General features: G+C 49.8%; 1 protein-coding gene across 1 annotated transcript in view; it reads right to left on the bottom strand.

Moving 5' to 3' along the window:
- Positions 1-23906, bottom strand: part of CTNNBL1 (catenin beta like 1) — an 85922-nt gene that overhangs the window by 6954 nt on the left and 55062 nt on the right. Inside the window, exons 12-13 of the mRNA XM_060277412.2 lie at positions 7751-7848; positions 5888-5968 (exon numbers count right to left, since the gene is read on the bottom strand). Of these exons, the coding sequence (XP_060133395.1) occupies positions 5888-5968; positions 7751-7848 (179 nt within the window). The remainder of the gene's footprint in view (positions 1-5887; positions 5969-7750; positions 7849-23906) is intronic.

Below are 23906 nucleotides of genomic sequence, written 5' to 3' on the forward strand. Positions count from 1 at the left end.
AGACTGAGGAAGGTCTGCAAGCAAAATGCTGAACAAAGCAGTAGCCCACAGGAGGAGACAAGGGATAAGGCTCTAAGAACAGCCTGCTGGATCTGGCCCATGACCACATCCAGAGCATCCTGCTCTCACAATGGCCAACTAGATGTCTTTGGGAAACCATGCAAAGCAACAAAACAAAACCTTCTGCCTTCCTGCGCTTTCCAGCAACGGGGATTCAGAAGCACCACCGCCTCTGACCTTGGAGGGAGAGCACAGTCAGGATGGCTAGTTATTCACTGACAGCCCTCTCCCTCCTATGTGAAACTGTCTCAACCTCTTTTAAAGCCATCCATCCCGTGGGAGTGAGTTCCAGAGTTTAACTAAGGGTATCATCATGAGAGAACGGCTTCTGTTTAGTTATTTAGTTATTAACTTTCACCCGAAGATCACAGGGTGGTTCGCAACAGAAAAATACAAAATGAGAACACAAAACACATAATAAAAACAAAAACAAACCAATAACACACACACCCCCCCAGCCAAACACACTGAAAAGGACACAGAATGTGAATCAGTCAAAGGCCTGGTGAGAGAGAAACGTTTTTGCCTGGCACCTACAGATATGTAATGAAGGCGCGAGGTGAGCCTCCCTGGGGAGAGTCTCCCACAAACAGGGAGCCACAACAGAAAAGGCCCTGTTCTCATGTTGTTGCCCTCTGGAGCGCTCCTATTCCCATACTGTCCTCCGACTTCCACCCGACGGGCTTCTTTTGCCCACCTGACCAAAACTGAAAGCCAAGCAGCACAGTGTAGGGCTGGCCCAGCTTCATCTTGTGGTGTGCCGGGGCCTTGATAACACCCCCTTTGCCGAGGCAGGTGACAAAACAGGTGTGCTCCCCTTCCCCTGAGAGTTTGAAACTCTAAAAGGGATCACCCTGTTCAGCTCCATTTTCATTTCTTCCGCTTCCCTACTCCAGCTTTTGCAGGACCACACCTTGCTTCTGCCTACCTCCGGCAACCCCTGGACCTCCCTTTGTTACCCCCAGGGCCAGATCCCTCCACCACTCCCCCCCCCCCCGAAGCAATCTTTCTGGCTGCGGATTGCAGTCTGGATTTGGGATGCTCAAAACCCGCAGCCTTTTGGCAAACCACCACACCCTTTTCTGGTCTGATAGTTTTAAGGAGAGGTTGGGTCGCCATCTGTCAGGAACTCTTTAGCTGTGGCTCCTGCATGGCAGGGGGTTGGGCTAGATGATCCCTGGTGCCCCTTGCACCTCCACAGTTCTATGGTTCTATGTCCCAGACCCTTTGCTACAACCAGGATCTGCCCTCTTCTGACCTGGCTTGTGGCGGCTGCCTCTCGGGGAATGCGCTGGAGCCTCAAGAGACCCTTAAAATCCTGGCTCAGGATTAGCAGGAATGTCACTGGCAATCTACAAGCCATGGCAGGAGGCTCTCCCCCCCCTTGCCTCTCCAGCTCCTAATTTCTGCCCTTCTGCCTTGACAGCTCCTGATTTTTATTTTTTGAAAATGCGAATGGCAAGTGTTTCCGAAGCCGTCAGCTGTGGCAGCTCAAACTGACATCTGAGGCGCAAGGCACACGACACCTGCAATCCAGGATAACGAAGTGATTTGGAGGCCGGATCCGCTGATTGTGCAGGCGGAAACCGGGACGGCTCTTCTCTCGTGCAAGGTGGGAGCCTCTCACTGCGGGGCTGGCAGCAAGACAAAAAACACTGCGAGCGCCGGGAAATTTAGCCAAAGCTGCTTGCCGGTGTGCAGGGAGCCGGTGCGTTGATGGCTGCGACACAACCATGTCGTCGCTTTAAGCCCTGTTCACAACCACCATTCCTCCCCCTTCAAACTGCTGTTAATCTTTTCCCCGTGCAAACACCAACCAGCCACTCTGCCTCTCTCTCCCCCACCCCAAACCCTCTCCAGCCGTCAAGATGCTAACCTCCAAATGAGTGCTCAGGTGCCATTCCTTATCTGCCGCGAGATGCCCCGTGCTGATGGGAGAAGACAGCAATAAGATGGGCTTCTGCGAAACTGAAGCAAGCTCCTCTCACAGTAATGAGGCTGGACTGACAGTCGCGGAGTGGCAAATGACGATTCCCAGAGCCCAGCGGGGCCTGCTGCAGATTCAAGCAGGGAGACGTCCTGATCCCAGCTGAAATTCTGCCCCTGCTCCTCTCCTCTCAGCCCCCCAGGGCCTGCCACAATGGGTGGCAGGATCCTGGGAGCTGGAAAACCAAGCATCAACGCCATTTCCCTTGGGTACTTCGCGGGTGTGCCAGGGAACAGGAAGTGGATGGCTGCTTTATTGGGGCTTAGGAAGGAGCTTCCTCCTTGTCCTCTGCCAGGGGGTCCAGGAAGGCTACTCTGCTGCTTCTTCCACTGCTTAAGAACGAAAGAGGAGCCTGCTAGATCAGCCCTGTGGCCCATCTAGTCCAGCATCTTGTTCTCCCAGTGTCTGTGGGAAACCCACAAGCAGGATACAAGCACAAGAGCCTTCCCTTCACCTGCAGTTTCCAGCAACTGGTATTCAAAAGCATTGCTGTCTCCAACTGTCAATAGTCCTCTCCTCCTCCACGAATTTGTCTCGTCCCCTTTTAAAGCTCAAGTTAGTGGCTGTCACTGCCTCCTGGGGGAGCAACTTCTGCAGGATGTGGCTTGGTGGCCCATGCCCTGTGGCACACCTTTTCACGGCCAGGGGGCACAGCAGTGCAGACCGCTCAGGCTGCTCCATGCAAGGTCAGCACGAGTGTCAGGCTAGATTATCTCTTCCCACTTCCCCAATTAAAACCAGCTGTCAGGGTGACAGACAGGTTGGGACAGCCCATCAGGCTAGCTGGGGCGTGAGGAGCAGCTGCGGGGAAGCTGAGCAAAGGCTGGTGAAGGAGGCGGGCAGAAGCAAGATCTTCCTGCTTCCACCAGTTGGGGCTGCTGGCAGAGGGGAAGAGGTCAAGGGGGCCAACTCAAATCTATGCCAGGTGGGGAGGGAGAATTGATCCTTGAAGTCTAGTAAACACACACACGGCCCCATATAGGGGAGCTCAAACCAAGGGAGGAGAAAACACTGGACTGAAGGCCTGATTTCTCTCTCCAGCTTTCTGTGTTCCAGCAGGCAGAGTTGGCACTGAAGGGGCATTTATGGAACAGCTGCAGCCTCAAGAAGAAAGGCTCAAAACTTCCTTTAGACTAGAGGCTGAAGTGTGAGGGAGAGCTGCAAGTTTGGCACCAGATGTGAGACCCAACACTTGCAGGGCAAAATTATAAGCAACGCAAAACGCACACAAACTGGCTGGCTGGAAGCTGAATGTAGAACCCCTGCAGGAGGAGTCAGCGTTGGCTGATGGAGGGACAACTTTTGCTTGTTGCTAGTCACAAGCTATGGTTTCCCCAGTAGTGATGTATGGACGTGAGAGCTGGACCATCAAGAAGGCTGATCACCAAAGAATTGGTGCTTTTGAATTCTGGTGCTGGAGGAGACTCTTGAGAGTCCCATGGACTGCAAGAAGATCAAACCTATCCATTCTGAAGGAAATCAGCCCTGAGTGGAAGGACAGGTCCTGAAGCTGAGGCTCCAGTACTTTGGCCACCTCATGAGAAGAGAAGACTCCCTGGAAAAGACCCCGATGTTGGGAAAGATGGAGGGCACAAGGAGAAGGGGACGACAGATATGAAGAGATGGTTGGACAATGTCCTCGAAGCTATGAACATAGAATCATAGAATCATAGAGTTGGAAGAGACCACAAGGGCCATCCAGTCCAACCCCCTGCCAAGCAGGAAACGCCATCAAAGCATTATTGACATATGCCTGTCAAGCCTCTGCTTAAAGACCTCCAAAGGAGACTCCACCACACTCCTTGGTAGCAGATTCCACTGCCGAACAGCTCTTACTGTCAGGAAATTCTTCCTAATGTTGAGGTGGAATCTTCTTTCTTGTAGAGCTTGAATCCATTGTTCCGTGTCCGCTTCTCTGGAGCAGCAGAAAACAACCTTTCTCCCTCCTCTATATGACATCCTTTTATATATTTGAGCATGGCTATCATATCACCCCTTAACCTTCTCTTCTCCAGGCTAAACCTACCCAGCTCCCTATATAGAAACAGGTGCAGGCCTTGCAAGTTCTTTCACTCTGTTTGGGATGAGACACCCTGGGGCTTTTAGGATCAGCAGCTGTGCTCTCAGCCGGCAATGGATGTACAGTAATGGGCTTCAGCTCAGAGCCCAGGTGAGGAGAAGCCTCCTTGCCCTCTAGCAAACGCTGCTGTTCCTCACGCTCTGCATTAACCCCTTTCATTATCACCCTCTGGCAAAGCACTTCCATGCAATTCAAGCCATTTGCTGCCCCACTCAAGGGCCAGGTTAATTCAAAAACCCAATTTAGGCTATCAAAGCCCACGGAATCCAGATTCTCCCTTTCAAGGATGGAATGACATAACAGTGGCACAATTAGCATCTAATTTGTAAGTCGTTATGGCGCAAAGTATCCGGCGAGAGCGCTTTTATTGAATAAACCTGCTGAGCATAATTTCCTCGCACTAAGAAGAATTGCATTAAGTCATCACCTGCCTTTGCCTCCCTTTCTGCAGAGATCGCTGCGGAGGCTCTATAATTGCACCTCGTCTCTGAGGGAGTTAAAGAGCTGTGGTGGCTTGCCACCTTTTTCTCAAATAAAACATGAAAAGGACTGGGGAAGAGGGGAGACTTTTTCACTGCAAGCTGACACGCTTCTTTCTAGGCGGCAGCATTCCTTGGGGTTCCTGCCATGTCCTACCTGGGGGGACACCTGCTCCCTCTCCGTGACCCTCTGCTGCATTTCAGGGCTCCTATGCACAGAAACGGCTGCCCTCCCCATGGGACACTGTGAAATCTGGCTTCCCTAAGTACTCTACCAAACCAAATATAAAGTCACTCTTGGATACACTGTGCTGCTTTTTTGCTATTATTTTTGAATGGATTTGATAAGACTTCGATAAAATATTTTTAAAAAGCTTTAAAAACCAAACTCATGGTAGGTATTATTAATTATTATTATTATTAGTTGTAGTAGTAGTAGTATAGTAGACCCTCTGGATATGAATTTAATCCGTTCCAGGGGTCCGTGTGCACCCTGAAAAATTCGTACCTAGAGGCGCCACTTCTGCGCATGCAAAAGCAGCGAAACCTGGAAAAATACTTCCAGGTTTGCCGCGTTCGCAACCCGAAGTTTACATTACTTGAGAGTACATAACCAGAGGGTCTACTGTATTATTAATTGAATTTACAAACCACCCTATAACTGCAGGTTTTTTTTTTTGCAAATTATTCTCCAGTACTTAACTGAATGGAGAACAACACATGCATGCCCCCTCCCTTAAGCTGGGCAGCAGGCCTTTGTGTCTGGAGGACGCTTTCGGTGAGCTCGCAGGCAGTGTGGCAGGAAGCAAGTGAACCCTTGTGCAAACTGCAGGTGCCTCGTTAAGAACCAAAAAATTATCAATACTATTATTTATTATTAATAATATTAATTAAATGTGTTAGGCACTAAAAGCACAAAAAGGTAAAAGGAAACCTGACATATGCCTCAAATACATCCCGCCCACTTCTAAAAGGCCACTGAGAGTTAAAGGCTGAAGGTCTGGTTACAGAGCAAAGTTTAAGCTAGTGCCTAAAGTGTAATGAAGGCACCCAGCAAGCCTCCCTGGGAAAGCATTCCATGAAGGGGAAGCCAACGCAGAAGAGGTCCTGTTCTCGTGTTGGCGTCCTCTGGACGCACAAAGAAGGGCCTCGGATAATGGCCGCAGGGCCTGGGTTGGTTCATATGGGGAGCTTTTAGCCTTTCAGGGAACTGGCAGGCACCATCTCTTAATGAATTGACAGGAGGGGGTGCGGTGGGGTGGGGGGGATGATGACACCTACATGCTTTTCTCCTTCAATCTTCTTATCAGCTGCTTGCATTGCATCCAGGTACTTGAAATATAACTCCATCAGTCTGTCAACCTGCGGGGGGGGGGGGGGGGAGAGAGAAGAGGAGTGGAAAAGGTTTGAACTCGTCACACAGCCACCCCACCCTAGCAAGATGAAGGGGCCCATGGACAGCGAGGCGGCTCTGCATTTAACAAGTTGGGCTTCTAAGGCCAGGGTGCCACATCCGTACTGAACGGGACACTGGAAAGCAAACAGCCTGGAAGGTCCTAGAATCATCATAGAATCATAGAGTTGGAAGAGACCACAAGGGTCATCCAGTCCAACCCCCTGCCAAGCAGGAAACACCATCAAAGCATTCTTGACATATGCCTGTCCTGCTGATTCCCTGCTCACAGAATGCCCGGCACCCAACAGCCCCAGGTGCTCTGAAATCGCACCAATTCTGCTTCCCTCCCCCCTCAGCACCCAATTCCCTTCCTGCCCCCTTGATCATTGCTCCTCCAAGCTGGCCTGACCTAGGGGCTCCCTTGACACTGTTCTCCGTCTTGCCAAAGCAGCTGCATTCGCGTCTCCTGAGATGCAAGATTTCCAAAGGCAAAACGGGATAAATCTGCACTAGGCTCCCAGGCAGGTGCTGCCAGGTAACCCACAAAGAGGGCACGGGAGCAACCTCCCTGCCTCTGCCCCTCGTTGACAGCTACCTTGGCCAGCAGCCGTTGCCAGACCTGCTCTCCCACATATATTTTGTGTGTGTGTGTGTGTGTGTGTGTGTGTGTGTGTGTGTGTGTAGACGGCAGGTTTTATTCAAGGAAGTTCCAACGGCAGACGTTCGAAGCTCTCAGGATGCCTTAGTGGCTGCTCTTTGCAGAACAAAACCAACAGCAGCCCCTGGGGACCCACTTTGCAAGTCCCGCCAGAAGTGCAGGCTTGCACAGGACCTCCCCTCTAGCGAGACATCCCTGGTTCCCTCTCCGCTCCTCTAACTGATTTCCAGAGAAGATACAGGTCCTCAGAGCCAATATTACTTTTCAGGAGCACTGAGAGCACTAACCATTTACTTAGCTTGAAATGCTGGTGGTTGAAACTGCAGAGAAGCCGGGGGGTTAAGGATTCCGGCCCACCCTATCCACGCAGCAGGGGTAGGCTGCGCTCCAGGGGGTTGGTGGTCTCAAGAAGGGCCCCTGCAGGAAGCCTATGCCACTACTCCTGCTGGGCTCATTTCATGCCACAGGAAGACACCCACACAGCCCACACCTGGCTGTGAGGGGGAGCCATGAAGCCGGAGGAGGGGTTGGCAGGATGTCTGGGTGCCCTGTTAAGGGCAGCAGCACAAGCCCCACTGAAATAAGAAATGGGCAACAGCACGGTGGGTCTTGCGCAAGGGAACTCCTTTGGAGGATTCCCATAGAATCACAGAATTGAGGAGCTGGAAGGGTGCCTCATGGGTCATCTAGTCCAATCCCCCTGCAATGCAGAAATCCCAACTCAAGCATCGATGGCAGGTGGAACATTGGGCCAAATGTTCAATAGTAGAACTTGTGCGGGCAGGGGGAAAAAATGAACTGGTTGAACTAAAGGTGGCATGCAAGATGGTCTCCACATTTAATCCCAGCCTGAGAGGCAGTGATTGCCCGCTCGCCTGGTGAGCTTCTTATGGCTGAGTGGGGGATTTGAACCCAGGTCTCCCAGGTCCTGGTAGTCCAACACTCTAACCACTACACCACACTGGCTCTCACCACCCTGGGTACCATTTGGACAGTATCCCTGAGACAGTGCCCCATTTCTCTCGCCCCCAGCAGGCTCTGAACCCTCCTCCTGTTCCCAGCTCCCCAACACTGCCCCCCAATCTCTCACCTTCTCGCTGTCGTTCTCCGTGAACTTGTTGAGCAGCCGAGTTCTCTGCTGTCCCCTCAGATTCCTCAGGAGGGAGGCTAAGATGGAGCAGATGTGCTCTGGGGGGAGAGAAATAGATGCACACACTCAGGTCGGGTAGCTAAGGCTGCCCCCCAATCCCTTTGCCAAGGGGCAGAGGAGTTGGTTGCTTCCTGCGTAGCTGAGTGTGACGGAATCATAGAGTTGAAAGGGCCCCCCAGGAGTCATCTAGTTCAACACCCTGCAATGCAGTACAAAGAGAAGCAACTCAAGAGAGGCTTGCCCCTTCTCCTGAACAAGTTCCCATTGAGGGGATGGCAATGGGACATGACAGGAACAAACGGCTCCTGACCGCAGAGCCTGATTTAACTGCAGCAGGAGCGGATTCTGCAACTAGGCTCGAGTCTATTCACAGAAAGGCCATTGTGCCAAACACAGAGTTAGGCACAAAGGCTGCCCAAAATAATGAGCTTTCTCTTGCCTGCTTTGCAGCCTCTCAGATTTTGCTGACGGGTCAAGTTCAAGGCAGCACAAGCCTTGGAAAAAGAGGGAGAGCAGAAGTCTCAAAAGGAAACTACCGGTGCTTTTCTTCTTCTGCTGCTGCTGCCTCCTCTGGGCTCTTGCTGGCAGCATCAAGACCAACAGTTCAAATCTTCATCCTGCACCTTCACAGGCCTGATCCTGAAGGGACCAAGGTGAGGGCATCCTTCAGGGAAATGTGAATTTAGAAAAGTAAGAAGAGCCCTGATGGATCAGGCCGACATCCTGCTCTCACAGTGGCCAACCAGATGCCGCTTGTGGGAAACCAGCAAGCAGGATTTGAGCATGCGAGTCCTCTGCCCTCCTGTGGTCTCCTGCAACTGGTATTCAGAAGCATTGCTGCCTCTGAGCCTGAAAGCAGAGCAGAGTCCCCAATAGCCCCAATAGCCGCCTCTCCTCCTCCATGAATTTGCCTAATCCTCTTTTAAAGCCCCCCTTCATGGATCAATGCCTTGTCGTGGCGAAGGGGCTTGAATAACTCAGAGAAGCTATGAGCTATGCCATGCAGGGCCACCCAAGATGGACAGGTCATAGTGGAGAGTTTTGACTAAACGTGATCCACCTGGAGAAGGAACTGGCAAGCCACTCCAGTATCCCTGCCAAGAAAACTCCATGGACAAAGACAATAGGCATATAAAAGTTATGACGCTGGAAGATGAGCCCCTCAGGTCGGAAGGCGTCCAACATGCTACTGAGGAAGAGCGGAGGACAAGTACAAGTAGATTCAGAGCTGATGAAGCGGTTGGGCCAAAGCCGAAAGGTCGCTCAGTTGCGGATATGCCTGGAAGCGAAAGGAAAGTCTGATGCTGTAAAGAAAAATATTGCATAGGAACCTGGAATGTAAGAACGATGAGCCCTGGTAAGCTGGATGTGGTGAAAAATGAGATGGCAAGAATAAATATTGACATCCTGGGCATCAGTGAACTAAAATGGAAGGGAATGGGTGAATTCAGTCCGGGTGACTATCATATCTACTACTGTGGGCAAGAATCCCGTAGAAAAAATGGAGTGGCTCTCATAGTCAACAAAAGAGTGGCAAAAGCTGTAATGGGATGCAATCTCAAAAATGACAGAATGATCTCGATACGAATCCAAGGCAGACCTCTTAACATCACAGTAATCCAAGTTTATGCACCAACTACCGGTGCTGAAGAAAGTGAAATTGACCAATTCTATGAAGACCTACAACAACTTCTAGAAATGACACCAAAGAAGGATGTTCTTCTCATTACAGGGGATTGGAATGCTAAAGTAGGGAATCAAGAGATAAAAGGAACAACTGGCAAGTTTGGCCTTGGAGTTCAAAATGAAGCAGGGCAAAGGCTAATAGAGTTCTGTCAAGAGAACAAGCTGGTCATCACAAACACTCTTTTCCAACAACACAAGAGACGACTCTACACATGGATATCACCAAATGGGCAGCATCGAAATCAGATTGATTATATTCTCTGCAGCCAAAGATGGAGAAGCTCTATACAGTCAGCAAAAACAAGACCTGGAGCTGACTGTAACTCAGATCATCAGCTTCTTATAGCAAAATTCCAGCTTAAACTGAAGAAAGTAGGAAAAACCACTGGGCCAGTAAGATACAATCTGAATCAAATCCCTTATGAATACACAGTGGAAGTGAGGAACAGGTTTAAGGATTTAGATTTGGTGGACAGAGTGCCTGAAGAACTATGGATGGAGGCTCGTAACATTATACAGGAGGCAGCAACGAAAACCATCCCAAGGAAAAGGAAATGCAAGAAAGCAAAATGGCTGTCCAACGAGGCCTTACAAATAGCGGAGGAGAGGAGGCAAGCAAAATGCAAGGGAGAAAGGGAAAGATACAGGAAACTGAATGCAGATTTCCAAAAAACAGCAAGGAGAGACAAGAGGGTCTTCTTAAATGAGCAATGCAAAGAAATACAGTAGAGGAAAACAATAGAATGGGGAAAACCAGAGATCTGTTCAAGAAAATTGGAGACATGAAAGGAACATTTCATACAAAGATTACCATAATCAAGGACAAAAGTGGTAAGGACCTAACAGAAGCAGAAGACATCAAGAAGAGGTGGCAAGAATACATCTTGGAGAGTGAAGTCAAATGGGCCTTAGAAAGCACTGCTAATAACAAGGCCAGTGGAAGTGATGATATTCCAGCTGAACTATTTAAAATTTTAAAAGATGATGCTGTTAAGGTGCTACACCCAATATGCCAGCAAGTTTGGAAAACTCAGCAATGGCCAGAGGATTGGAGAAGATCAGTCTACATCCCAATTCCAAAGAAGGGCAGTGCCAAAGAATGCTCCAACTACCGCACAATTGCGCTCATTTCACACGCTAGCAAGGTTATGCTTAAAATTCTACAAGGCAGGCTTAGGCAGTATGTGGATCGAGAACTCCCAGAAGTGCAAGCTGGATTTCGAAAGGGCAGAGGAACCAGAGACCAAATAGCAAACATGCGTTGGATTATGGAGAAAGCTAGAGAGTTCCAGAAAAACGTCTACTTCTGCTTCATTGACTATGCAAAAGCCTTTGACTGTGTCGACCACAGCAAACTATGGCAAGTTCTTAAAGAAATGGGAGTGCCTGATCACCTCATCTGTCTCCTGAGAAATCTCTATGTGGGACAAGAAGCTACAGTTAGAACTGGATATGGAACAACTGAGTGGTTCAAAATTGGGAAAGGAGTACGACAAGGTTGTATATTGTCTCCCTGCTTATTTAACTTATATGCAGAATTCATCATGCGAAAGGCTGGACTAGATGAATCCCTAGCCGGAATTAAGATTGCCGGAAGAAATATCAACAACCTCAGATATGCAGATGACACAACCTTGATGGCAGAAAGCGAGGAGGAATTAAAGAACCTTTTAATGAGGGTGAAAGAGGAGAGCGCAAAATATGGTCTGAAGCTCAACATCAAAAAAACCAAGATCATGGCCACTGGTCCCATCACCTCCTGGCAAATAGAAGGGGAAGAAATGGAGGCAGTGAGAGATTTCACCTTCTTGGGCTCCTTGATCACTGCAGATGGTGACAGCAGTCACGAAATTAAAAGACGCCTGCTTCTTGGGAGAAAAGCAATGACAAACCTAGACAGCATCTTAAAAAGCAGAGACATCACCTTGCCGACAAAGGTCCGTATAGTTAAAGCTATGGTTTTCCCAGTAGTGATGTATGGAAGTGAGAGCTGGACCATAAAGAAGGCTGATCGCCGAAGAATTGATGCTTTTGAATTGTGGTGCTGGAGGAGACTCTTGAGAGTCCCATGGACTGCAAGAAGATCAAACCTATCCATTCTTAAGGAAATCAGCCCTGAGTGCTCACTGGAAGGACAGATCGTGAAGCTGAGGCTCCAATACTTTGGCCACCTCATGAGAAGAGAAGAATCCTTGGAAAAGACCCTGAGGGCACTAGGAGAAGGGGACGACAGAGGACGAGATGGTTGGACAGTGTTCTCGAAGCTACGAACATGAGTTTGTCCAAACTGCGGGAGGCAGTGCAAGACAGGAGTGCCTGGCATGCTATGGTCCATGGGGTCACGAAGAGTCGGACACGACTAAACGACTAAACAACAACAACAACTTTTAAAGCCAGGCGGGCTACTGGCCACCACTGCCTCCTGCAGGTCGGAGTTCCACATGTTACCCATGTGCTGTGGGAAGAAGTCCTTTCTTTTATCTGCCCTGAATCTTCCAACAACAATTTGCTTCCTTGGGTTCAGGTGGAAGCGGTGGGGCCAGCAGCTACTGCTAGCAGTTGCTTATATGGCACCAGCAGCAGCAGCCTCTGCCCACCTGGTGCCCTCTTGGGGTGCCTGCTCACATCCCCAGACAGCACTGCTGTTGGCAATGACAGGCAGCCGTGGTCTAGAGGCCCCAGGTTGGGTTTAGCAGGCATTGAACAGAGTCAACAGAACAAGCAACACCAGGGCGCAAAATTGTTCCAGGTTTTGCATGACAACAAGGGCCCAGTCGCCTACTGTTTCAAGCCTGCGGATTGGTTTGCTAGACCCTAAAAAGGAACATTCCCAACTGAATGCAGGGACGGGGCTTCCAGGGCGGCGCTCACTGCTCTGAACACCTTGTGTCTGTAAAAGAGAAGCAGATCAGTCCACTTTTGCACCTAGGGAGACCAAGTGCAAATCCTCGCGCTGCTGCTCCCTCCTGCGCTCAGAGCTGGCCTTGCCTTGCAGGCGTTTCAGAGCAAATGCAATTCCAACCTCTCCACGCCACCTTTGCTTTAATCCCTCCGATTAAGATTGATGAGGCAAGGGGGGCCATAAAATTTGCCTCTATTGGCTTGCCGGAGGAGAGGGGTGTCAGAATCTGTTATTTTTCAGAGAGGAAAATGCAATGTACGGAGAAGAGGGATCATCTCCTCATTGCTGTCAAGACAGATTAACATGAGTTTCCACAGCTCTGCCTTAGCCCGGGGGCCTGAGAGAAGCCGCGATCAATTGCTCATGGAACAGGAGCGACAGGCACCTCTTTGCAAGGGGCTTTCAATAAACCAGTGTCTCGGCCTTTTCGCCAGAAGGGCTCTGCAACAGGCATGCGGCATCCCAAGTGCCAGAGCCCCTCTCCCATCCCCGGGGACCCCACACTCTGCACCTGGGCAGCGCAGGGCGACAAGCAAAAGGAGAGCCTGCCGGGCGAACAGGTTTTGTTAGCCACTAATAAATGTTCCTCCATCAGCAACAGATTTCAACTTCAGGGGGTGTCAATTTTTCATGCACCAAGGAGATTGGTGGAGGGGAGACAGGAGAGAGGAGCTGACAGCAGGAACAGGAGAGGCGATAAACCTGTTATCTGGTGGGCAGCCCGGCTCAGTGGCTCCATTACTCTGGTGGAGCAAGATGGAGGTGAGCTGGGGAGACACCATGCGCAACCTGCTTGAGCAAAGCATGCAGTGGCAAGCAACCACATTGTAACACATGCGCGCGCACACACACAGCCTCTCTATCAAACCAGTACCATGGGCTCTAAAGGAGTATGGGGAGAGAAATTCAGAACCCCAGCAAGGCTATTTGCAAAGAATACCAGTCCCGGGAGTTCTTGCCTTTATCTGGAGAGATGCAAGGGTTCATTGCCAACGTGACTTTGGCTCATGCCAAAAAACTGAAGATAATCCCCTTTCCCCTTGAAAAACAACAGCAAGAGGGAATTTTGCACTTTCTTTTTAAAGCACAGAGACCGACAGCCTAGGAAAAAGAAGCTTGGGGTGAAATGCTGAGGCAGCACCAAATGCCGGGAGATGACGTGGCTCAAGAATCGGCCCACCTTCCCTAAGCAAGGCTCCCTCCTAGCCAAACCTGAGATCCTGCTGTTTTTGCAGCATCTGTGGGGAGGGAGAAAGGGGGAGACGGAGCCTCAGCTCTCTCTCCTTACTCCATGCCTGGCCAATCTGCTGCACATTTGGTTTGCTTTGTGTTAGCAGCGCCAGCCGCAGGGGAAAGGGACACAACCAGAGGGGTGCTCCTGCCGTTTTGGTACCGTCACCAAACTAAGCACACTCAAAACAAACGCACCAAGCACCAGGCTCGGCTCTCAGCTGGATCCGAGGGGCCGAAGGCGCCAGCACACACTTTGAGCTCAGTACAAAGCGAGGTGCCTGCAGCAGATCGCATTTGATCTCTCCCCCCCTCCACTGCGGGGCCAGTTTCAGCATTCTGCAGACTGCTGACAGGCCTTGGGGCGACACTCCAGGCATCGCAATTGAGAGCCTGCAGTTTTGCAAAGGAAGCTCCCAGACAGCGGCAGCAGCACAAACAATAAAGTGAACTTTCCCAGCCTCAAAAGTCCCAGGGCGGGATGGAGGAGACAAGAGTTCTGAGCCAGCTAAGTGGGCTGCCATAGGCCTCCACTTAACAGAAGGGCAGTCGATAATTCCCCGTGGAGCCCTGATCTCTGTCTTCAGCCTGGGTCCGCCTTTTTGGCAGGGTCCCCCTAGGAACACAGGGAGCTGCCTTATACTGTGCCAGACCACTGGGCTCCACCTAGCTCTGACTGGCAGCAGGTCTCGAGGGTTTCCAGGCAAGGAGTGTTTTGCAGCCCTACCTGGAGATGCTGCCTGGGATTGAACCCGAGACCTTCTGCACTCCAAAACACGTGCTCTGCCCCTTCCACCAATGAAAGAACAAAACCAAACCCCAAGCAGATCCGCAGCCCCATGAACAAAATCTGCAGCAAAATGCCGGCATTATCTCCCCAATGACCCCTGTTCTCTGCAGGTAAGAGGGATGTTCTGCAACTGTGGATCAGGTGCCAGGAAGCCGGCTGCCCTGCTTTGCCATTTGAACCAGGGCGCTGGATGTCTTGCCCTGCTCTGTTCTGTGGAGATTGTGCTCAGGCCAGTTCCCAGCCATCCACCCCTAGGCAAGTGGACAGGGAGGGGGGAGACTTTGGGATGCAGGGAGTGTCGAAAACATCCTAATGAGATTGATGGCAGCTGCAGGAGGTCCCATCAAACCGTGCCTCAACCCGTCAGCAGTGTTCTGCCTTTGTTGTTGTTGTTTTCCCTCCTTCCCACCCCCCTTTTGCACTGTGTTATAATGGACACCTGCCCAGCAGGGGAGGCGAAAGCCAGCAGGCCGAGTGGAAGTCTGTGCACTCGGGCAGAATACTGATGCCGGCTCGGAAGAAAACACACAGCCCCCTCGGAAAAACCAACACGGCAACACACAAAGCCTTGCGGATCCTCGCAAAGGGAGGGTGTTGTGGACTTCTTAGAGCAGATCCTAGATAAAACGCAGCAAGATAGAGGGTGGAGGGAGCTGGGAGGACAGTTTCCTTGCTAACAAGCTCAGGAAGGGGAGCCGCCTGAAGACCCTCTCCAGATCCTGGCTTGATTTCTGATGAGGAGCAGAAAGGGAGGAGAGGAGCTGGGCTTCGTGCCCTCCATGCCAATCGGCTTTGTCCCTTTGCCAGGATGGAACAAGGTACAAGGTGTTTGCAAGAAGCTCCGGAGAGCTGCTCCGAGGGGCGGGCTGCCTCTTTTGGACAAAGTGCTTCCCGGATCCACAGCTGAGCTGCTAAAATGGAAGGAGCCCCACACAAAGGTGCTTTGCATTCACCAGAGACTGTCCCCCTGCCCTGGCCTGTCGTCCCAAGCCACCCCCGCCCCCATCTCCACAACAGGCAGAGGCTCCCTCTGTGCCCCAGGCATGAGTTTGCCTTGAAAAGCAATGGTCAGATCACTGGCTTTGCCATGTAGACACAGAGATGAGAGCAGCTTTGGACAAGGACATGGAATGCTGCCTTAAAGGAAAAGCTCACTGCAGCCCACACTTCACCCCAAGTGTTGGAAATCAAAGCCAGGCCAGCAAGAACGTCTGCCTTCTTTATATTTACTTATAAAGAGAGCAGAGAGAGTGTCTGTCTGATATTTGAAAAGAGGGCATTCCAAAGGCAGGAGGTGCCACAGCATTGAAGACCTGGTCCCTATTTTGTGGGGAATGAACCTCCTGAAAAGGTATCTGCAGAGCACAGTGATCTGTTGGGTACGCAAGGGGTGTGATACATTCTTTCAGGTATCCTGGTCCCAAGATGTATAGGACTTTGTACACCAACGTTGCTACCTTGAACTTGGCCCAGTAGCCAACTGGACGCCAGGGCAATTCTTTCCACAGTGGGGTGGCATGTTGGGGATATCCTACCCCAGTGGGCACTCAAACCACTGCATGTTGCACCGTCTCAAACAATCCGCTACTTTTAAAATGCATTTGCACAATATCAACACTCTCAACAGATGCCTTTGTGAGGTACTGAAGGAATCACAGAATTGTGAAGTTGGGAAGGGACCCCAACGGTTATCTAGTCCAACCCCCTGCAATGCAGGGGCAAAGGAATTATGGGATGACTTACAATGCAAAACAGACAAAGTCTCCACTCATCGCCTACAGGTGAGGATGATCTCTGGGGTAAGCAAAGTCATGGTGGTCCTGAATCTGAGGCTGTCAAGTGTCCCACCCTCGGGTGTGGCTGCTCCTTGGGCTTGGCTACCAAACCCTGGCACGCTGACTCATTTGCAAGATCACCGTTCTATAAAAGTGCTGCAAGGCACACATGGTTGCAGCAATATATTGATAATGAGGCCATAGTTTTCAATAAAAGTATCATTACAGCTGCAAAGTGCACATTTCAGCAAGGTTCACTGAGAACCATACAACACAAAAATAATTATTATAGCGAAGAATGCTTCTCGCAGCTGACAACAGACAGGCTTCCAGATAAGGTCCTGTCTGGAATATCTCCCTCGGATGATAACGCCTTAAAAGCATTTCAAGGCCCTGATTGCCGTTTTCACAACTGGGGGGGACTTCAGTCAGGAGTGCTTCTCTCTCTGAAGAAGTTACCAGATTCCAAGAGGATAATGACACTGTAAGACTCAAAAATCATAGGCAGGCGTGTGTGTGTGTGTGTACGCAGATAGATGTGACTGTAAGGAAACACAGCATCCTGGCAACAGGCTAGAATGTGGAGCCGTGCTGGACTGAGAGGGAGCCGGTGTGATTGCAGCCTTGAAACATGTTGCACATTGCCTCTGTGTGCAAAAAAACAAAACAAAACAAAGCCCCCCTCTTGGTTCTCAGAGCATTATTGTCAACAGCCGTAGATGTGCTAAAGGGATCTTGTTAAGGTATTATGAAGCTGAAGAGACTGAAAATATTTGCGCTGTCAATTAACCATGGTGCAGTGTGGGAGGGGAAAGAGCTTTCATGTAAGACTCACTGAAACAAACGGGAGCTGAAGCAGAGCTCAGCTGTGCTTTCCGCCCCCAGGCTGCCACTGAGGCACAAGCAAAACTGTTTCCAAAGGACCACATGAAACTCAACTGTGGATTTAGGATCTGGCTCCCTAATAAGATCCACCCCTATCTGAAAACATGCCAGGGAGTGTTTGGGATTCAGCTGATGCACTTATTTGAAAGAGATCCTTCCATATTTCCCCAAAGGCTCAGGGCAGGCAACACCTCGGAGCATGTAATAAATGCAGCGTCTGCCCAAAAGAAGGCTCATCTCCAGCCCCAAATAAGCAATATTTTGCATCTGCTTAGGGAACCATTTCAGGCTGTGCAGGAAAGGAATGTGAAAACTAGGGAGCAGCCGCCAGGAATGCCTTGTTGTGTGACTTTGCAAATTTTGTGTATGGAAGGGCACCCCCTAGGGAAGCCCCTCAATTGTCCGAATACATCTTGGTGGGATACAGAGAAGGAGGCAGGTGCAGAGAGGGGGTCTGACTCGCTGATGGACTAGTGAGCTCTTCAGCCTAGCTTGGAAATGTGCATTTGAGAAAGCCTGTCGGCAACCCCAACATGGTGCCAACTCCCGGAGCATCAACCATTCACCCGTGGATCTGACACACACCTGCAAAGACAGGAGACACACCCAATATCCGTGGAGTGAAAGAAGCGGATATCGAGGCATTCCACCACAGCTCGCTTGCTAGGAAATGCATTTGCTACATTTATATCCTGCTATGCTTCCCCACTTCCTGGAATAAATAGAGCCTTCTGGATCAGACCAGTGGCCCACTCAGTCCAGCATCCTGTTCTCACAGTAGCCACCCAGACGCCCATTATGGGAAACCTGTAAAGCAGGATCCAAGGACAAGAGTAACTCTCCCCCTCCTATGGTTTTCAGCAACTGGGATTCAGAAGCTCTGCTGCCTCCAACTGTGGAGACAGAGCAGAGCCATCCTGGCTAGGAGCCATCAATAGTCCTCTCTTCCATGAATTTGTTTAATCCACTTTTAAAGCAATCCAGGTTGATGGACATCACAGCCTCCTGTGGGAGCGAGTTCCAGGGTTTAACCTGGCACCAGAATGGCCAACTTTGTTTATGCCCAGCTGCTGGCTTGTTATGGACACTGCTCAGACCCAGAACAATTCCCTAACCTGCAATCTTGTGCTGGCTGCTTGGAGGGGCACCCACCCAAGCCTCTTCCAAGGTGGGGGGTTTTATTATTCTGATCACACAGCCGCCTCCACTTCCCTCCTCCTGCCAGGGCTCAGTAACAGCAATGAGGTTACAGTTTGCCTCCTACTTGAGCGTTTCCAAGTCTTCCCTTTTTATATTACCCAGAGTCTGAGTATGCAGGCAATTAACAAATTCATTTTCTTCAAGCTACTTGACACTTTGATTCATTACTTTCCTGGTGCTGCAAGTGAGATGCATGTTTTGGTGGTGAGGCGATTTACACATTTGACGCTGGATGTCAGCTTAGCTTGTCACAAGGAAAGTTAAACAGGCAGCTGATTGAAGCTCAGAAGCACTGCAGCTCTGTGGCCCAAGGACATCTGGCATGGCCAGGCTCTGAGAAAGGAGGATTCAGAAGCAGGACTGGTTTATGCCACCGATTAGAATCATAGAATCCTAGAGTTGGAAGAGACCCCAAGGGCCATCCAGTCCAACCCCCTGCTGAGCAGGAAACACCACCAAAGCATTCTTGACATATGCCTGTCAAGCCTCTGCTTACAAAGAAGGAGACTCCACCACACTCCTTGGTAGCAAATTCCACTGCCGGACAGCTCTTACTGTCAGGAAGTTCTTCCTAATGTTTAGGTGGAATCTTCTTTCTTGTAGTTTGAATCCATTGCTCCGTGTCCGCTTCTCTGGAGCAGCAGAAAACAATCTTTCACCCTCCCCCATATGACATCCTTTCATATATTTGAACATGGCTATCATATCACCCCTTAACCTTCTCTTCTCCATTCTAAACATACCCAGCTCCCTAAGCTGTTCCTCATAAGGCATTGCTTCCAGGCCTTTGACCATTTTTGTTATCCTGGGACAAATCTCTCCACACGTAGAGAACCAATGAATTGTAGAGTTGGAAGGGACCACAAGGGCCATCTAGTCCGTCCACACACACACACACACACACACACACACACACGGCAATGCAGGCATTACAACCAACAAATCCCTGACATCTAGCCACCCAACCTGTTTAAAAACCTCCAAAAGGAGAGTTCACCATCTCCTAAGGTGGTACATTCCACTTTCAAATAGCTCCTACTGTCGGTTCCGGTTTCCGCCTGCAGGAATGGCGGACCTGTTTTCCATCTCTCTGACCTTCGTAAGGAATTTGGCGGTTGCTAGGGGAGTAAATGGCAACCCCCTACCCTCTCCGGGGGTTACGGAGAGGGGCCGCTGGCCCGCGATGCCCCCAGACCCACTCCGACTGTTTTTGGAGTGGGGGGAGCTTGGGCTGAGCACTTACGAGGGCCAGGACTCCCGGACGCTAATCTGCATGGCGGGGATTTCCATGGTTAAAGAAGATAATTAGGCTTAAATCTATGGACATACTTCAGAAGGAGGGGAAGAAGCGCTGTTTACTGCTGAGAAATTTATGCTGCTGAGGGAGAGGAGTCAAAAGACTGTACTGCATCTGGAAGAAGGATTGATGGGGACGGAGCGATAAGGGAAGTGAGTTTTTATTTTTTTTTCTTCATATTGTTGCCTCGTACCTTCCCGGACGCGATGTCCTGGCTTGTTTGGAGTGAAAGAGAAGCAAAAGACTGTGTGAGTTGAACTTTATAATTGTTGTTACTGAGCATATTTTTTAAAGATGTGGAGTTGCCGATGAGAAAAGCCCCCCCCTAGTCGGACGGAAGAAGTTCTGGACGCGTTCGGAGGATTTATGAGCTGTGACGCACTTTAAATTGGAGCAGCGACCTGAAGCTAAGTTCAGCTATAGGGCAAGGAGATCCATTAATTTACCAAGAGTTTATGGTTTGATGTTTGGGTCTCCTGCCTGAAAAAGCTGTAAATTCTATAATGATCGTAAATCTTCATGGCTATGAGAGAAAACGAAAGTGATTTGAGCTTTTTAAGATGGCGCTACTTCGAGCTGCTTCGACGCAACAGGGAGCTCCATTAAGAAGATTTATGGGGAGGCTGGACTGATTAACTCACACAGGAGAAAGAACATCTGTGAAACTTTGTTTGATATTTATCTCAGCAGCTGGGAAACAATCGGATGAAAGTGGAATACATCTATGTGACTGTAAGGGGAAGATCTGGATTATTATGAACTTGGAGGACGATTTGAACTTTAGAAAAAAGACGGCAGTGGACAGTTGCGAGGAATTCCCAATTTCTTGAAGCATGGGAACCCAAATAAAAAATTCTTTAGATGATTTGGCATAACATTCGGTTTGATTGATATATATATGTGTATAATTTGAAATATTGAATGTGATATAATTGGTTTTAATTGGAAAATTAATAAAAATATTTAAAAAAAAAACAAATAGCTCCTACTGTCAGAAAGAACATCCTATAGTTTAATTGGAATCTCCTTTCTTGTCCTCTGCAGCAGCAGAAAACAAGTCTGCTCGCTCTTCCAGGGGGCAGTCCTTCAGATATTTGAAGATCACCTCTCAGTCTTCTTTTCTCTAGGTGAAACATAACCAATTCCCTCAACTGTTTCTCATCAGGCTTGGTTTCCAGACCCTTGTTCAGCTGGTTGCTGTCCTCTGCACATGGTTCCAGCTTGTCAACATCCTTCTAAAATTGGACCGCCCAGAACTGGAGGCATATCAACTTCGATTGTGTTTCCACGTCCCCCCAAACATATCCATGCATGAAGTGAGATCAAAAGCAATCCATGGCCACTAGAAAGCTCAAAAAGGATTTTTTCCCACTAGCTCCTCTTTCATCTGTTCTGCAGATACCACACAAAGAGCTCTATGAATGGCCTAGGTGGGTGCCTGAAATATCTTTTTGCATGCAGTGCAGTTGCTTGTCAACTCTTCCTTTTACCCGTGATTGCAAATTCTGAGTGAACCAGCCTTCAAACTCCACCACCTGTGAGAATGAAAGTGCTGCTTCATAGAATCATAGAATTGTAGAGTTGGAAGGGATGCCAAGGTTCATCTAGTTCTTCTAGTCCAATCCCCTGCAATGCAGGAATCTCAACTAGGTGGCCACCCAACCTCTGCTGAAATAACCTCCAAGATAAGAGAGTCTTATCCTCATCAAGAGCCAAAGGCTTCCTCTTGACAATGGAAGTCACTTGCTCCAAGAACGAGGCCTCAACTCAGGATGGGGCTGCTTCTTGCCACATCCATGACTCTGGTCATTCTTGTGTATCTGCTGCTGATCCACAGATCTCAGGTGCAACTATTTCTCAAGAGTCACAAGATGTAGGCACAGGTAGGTAGCCGTGTTGGTCTGAGTTGAAGCAAAATAAAAAAATTCCTTCAGTAGCACCTTAAAGACCAACTAAGTTTATATTTTGGTATGAGCTTTCGTGTGCATGCACACTTCTTCAGATGTAGGCAGCAGTTCACGCAGGATGCCATGCCTAAGATCAGGGCACAGGTGTACTCTTTGCAGGGGCAGATGTCTCCCATCAACAGGAAAGAGAAGGCGCAAGAGCCTCTGCTCCCAGCGTAAGAGCAGAGGCGCAAGAGCCTCTGCTCTTAGTAGCAACAAAGGGCTCTCTTTCTTGGCTGGTCCAAGCAGCTGCCCATCGAAGACACCTCCAGCCTGTATACGAAATACAGCGCACCATTTGGCTTCAGGAGAGCCTCCAGCAGCCACTGGTTTGTCAAGCATTTTTCTAGGGAAAAGTTTCAGATGCTGAAGAAGCAGGCTTTGGTTGGCCCCCTGGGCACAGTTGGCCTCTCCTGTTGCTGAGGAGGAAATGCCCACCATCGATGCCTTCCTGTCAGAGGCCAGCTGTGCCCTGTGCCAACAGAGCCAAGAGCAAGGGCTGCTGCCCTCAGCCACAAAACTTCTGCGGAGCTATCTGGATTAGCTGCCTGCCTGGGAAAGGTCACTCCCTCCAAGTGCGGCGCTGCAATGCACATTGTGCGCGGCGCTCCACCAGCTCCTGGGAGGCTTGCCTGGCTTATGCTTCTAAAGGGATCATAATCCTTAATCAAGAAGATTACAACAAGCAGCTAATCCCAAAACAAACAGCCCCAGCGCCAGGCAGAATTAAACTTTTTGGTCGACACTAATTTCAGTCATTAATGTGACATCACTGGAAGCAATTCCCTGTGCGGCCCCCTCCTCCCTCCGGGTAACATGTTGGGGGGGGGTGGCTAACGGGTTTCATTAACGCTAAAGGCTGCTTTTAATGTATGATACAGGGCAAACCTGGATTTGCTGCTGTGCCAGTAGATCTTGGATCCCAGCTGAGCATACCTGTATCGTGTGATACAGGTTGCAGAGAGCCGCGAAAGAGGCTCTCCGATTGTGATAGGCACTTCAAAAGTATATGGAGCCAAGAGAGATCTTCACCACCAAATGATCACACTGAGCTGAGGCTATTGGTTGGGTTTCTGTTCTGGCGGTGGCGTCTGTTTCGCCCTGGTGTGATTTTCACCCTCCTCTTCCTCCCTCTTGAGAGCCAGTGTGGTGTAGTGGTTAAGAGTGGTGGATTCGTGATCTGGGGAATAGGGTTCGTGTCTCCACTCTTCCACATGCAGCTGCTGGGTGACTTTGCGGTAGTCACACTTCTTTGAAGTCTCTCAGCCTCACCCGCTTCACAGAGTGTTAGTTGTGGGAGAGGAAGGAAAGGAGCTTGTTAGCGCTTTGCGACTCCTTAGGGTAGTGATAAAGCGGGATATCAAATCCAAACTCCTCCTTCTCCTCCTCCTGGCCCAGCTTACCTTGGCTGCCCATGTGTGATTCTGTCAAGAAGTGGAGTGAAATGGCGCTAAGAAGAGCACTTGAAACAGGGCAAGGCGTGTTTCACATTGAGTGCAAGGTCAGTGGAGATCAGAAGCAGTTTGCAACAGCCTTGGCAAAGAACACAAAACTGAGGCTGGCAGTTTAGGGTCACAGCCTAGGTCTACATCTACTGGAAGGTGCATGTACAAACGCAGTGTTTTAGAGCAACCTGGTTTGGAGGAGTCCACTAGACAAAATAGTAACTTTAGCAGACACCTGCAATCTGCCCACCCCTGTGAAAACATTTGCCAGATTGTCCACCGCTTGCAGCATCTTCTCGCCTAGAAAGGACGGTATTTCCAGGGGAACGGAGATATTTCAGGCCTGCTAAAACCATGACCCAGCCTCTCTTGACCAAAGTTTGATTTGATCCCATAGCTCACCTTCACCCTGCAGGCAGATTCCCCCCGCCGCCCCCCAACTGAGCAAAGTGAGCAGAGTCAAGCACATTTTCTACCAACATGAAGGCTGTCACGACACAAGGAGACACTGGAAGGCACCACTGGTTTCTCCTGGATGTGTTTCCAGATACATGACTACCCTCAAAACTATACGGCAGTCTCTACAGGGACAGGCAAAGGAAAACAGCAGCTCTCCCTTTTTGACATTTGAAAAGGCCTGGGCAGCTGCAGCTCCAAGCCACTTAGTTATCAAGATTTTAGTGCCACCTGCGGACCTCATGAATAGCAATTAAATTCTAGATTTTGTCGGCTGCCAATCTTTGCTGCCCTCCATAACCTCGGAGGTTCTGGGTACAGAAATCCAGCTCATCGGGACTGCAAAAGGGGGCAGGATTCATGAGGCTTTGTTGCAATCTTCAAACACTCCCAAGTTCACCTCGATTAAATTTATACTCCCTATCTCTGCCGCGCAGCCAGGAGATTAGGGCGCATGCTGCGGCCTCCGGGCTGAGGCAGCAAA

This window comes from Zootoca vivipara, chromosome 7 (genome assembly GCF_965207765.1).
Source record: "Zootoca vivipara chromosome 7, rZooViv2.hap1.1, whole genome shotgun sequence".
Lineage (NCBI taxonomy): Eukaryota > Metazoa > Chordata > Lepidosauria > Squamata > Lacertidae > Zootoca > Zootoca vivipara.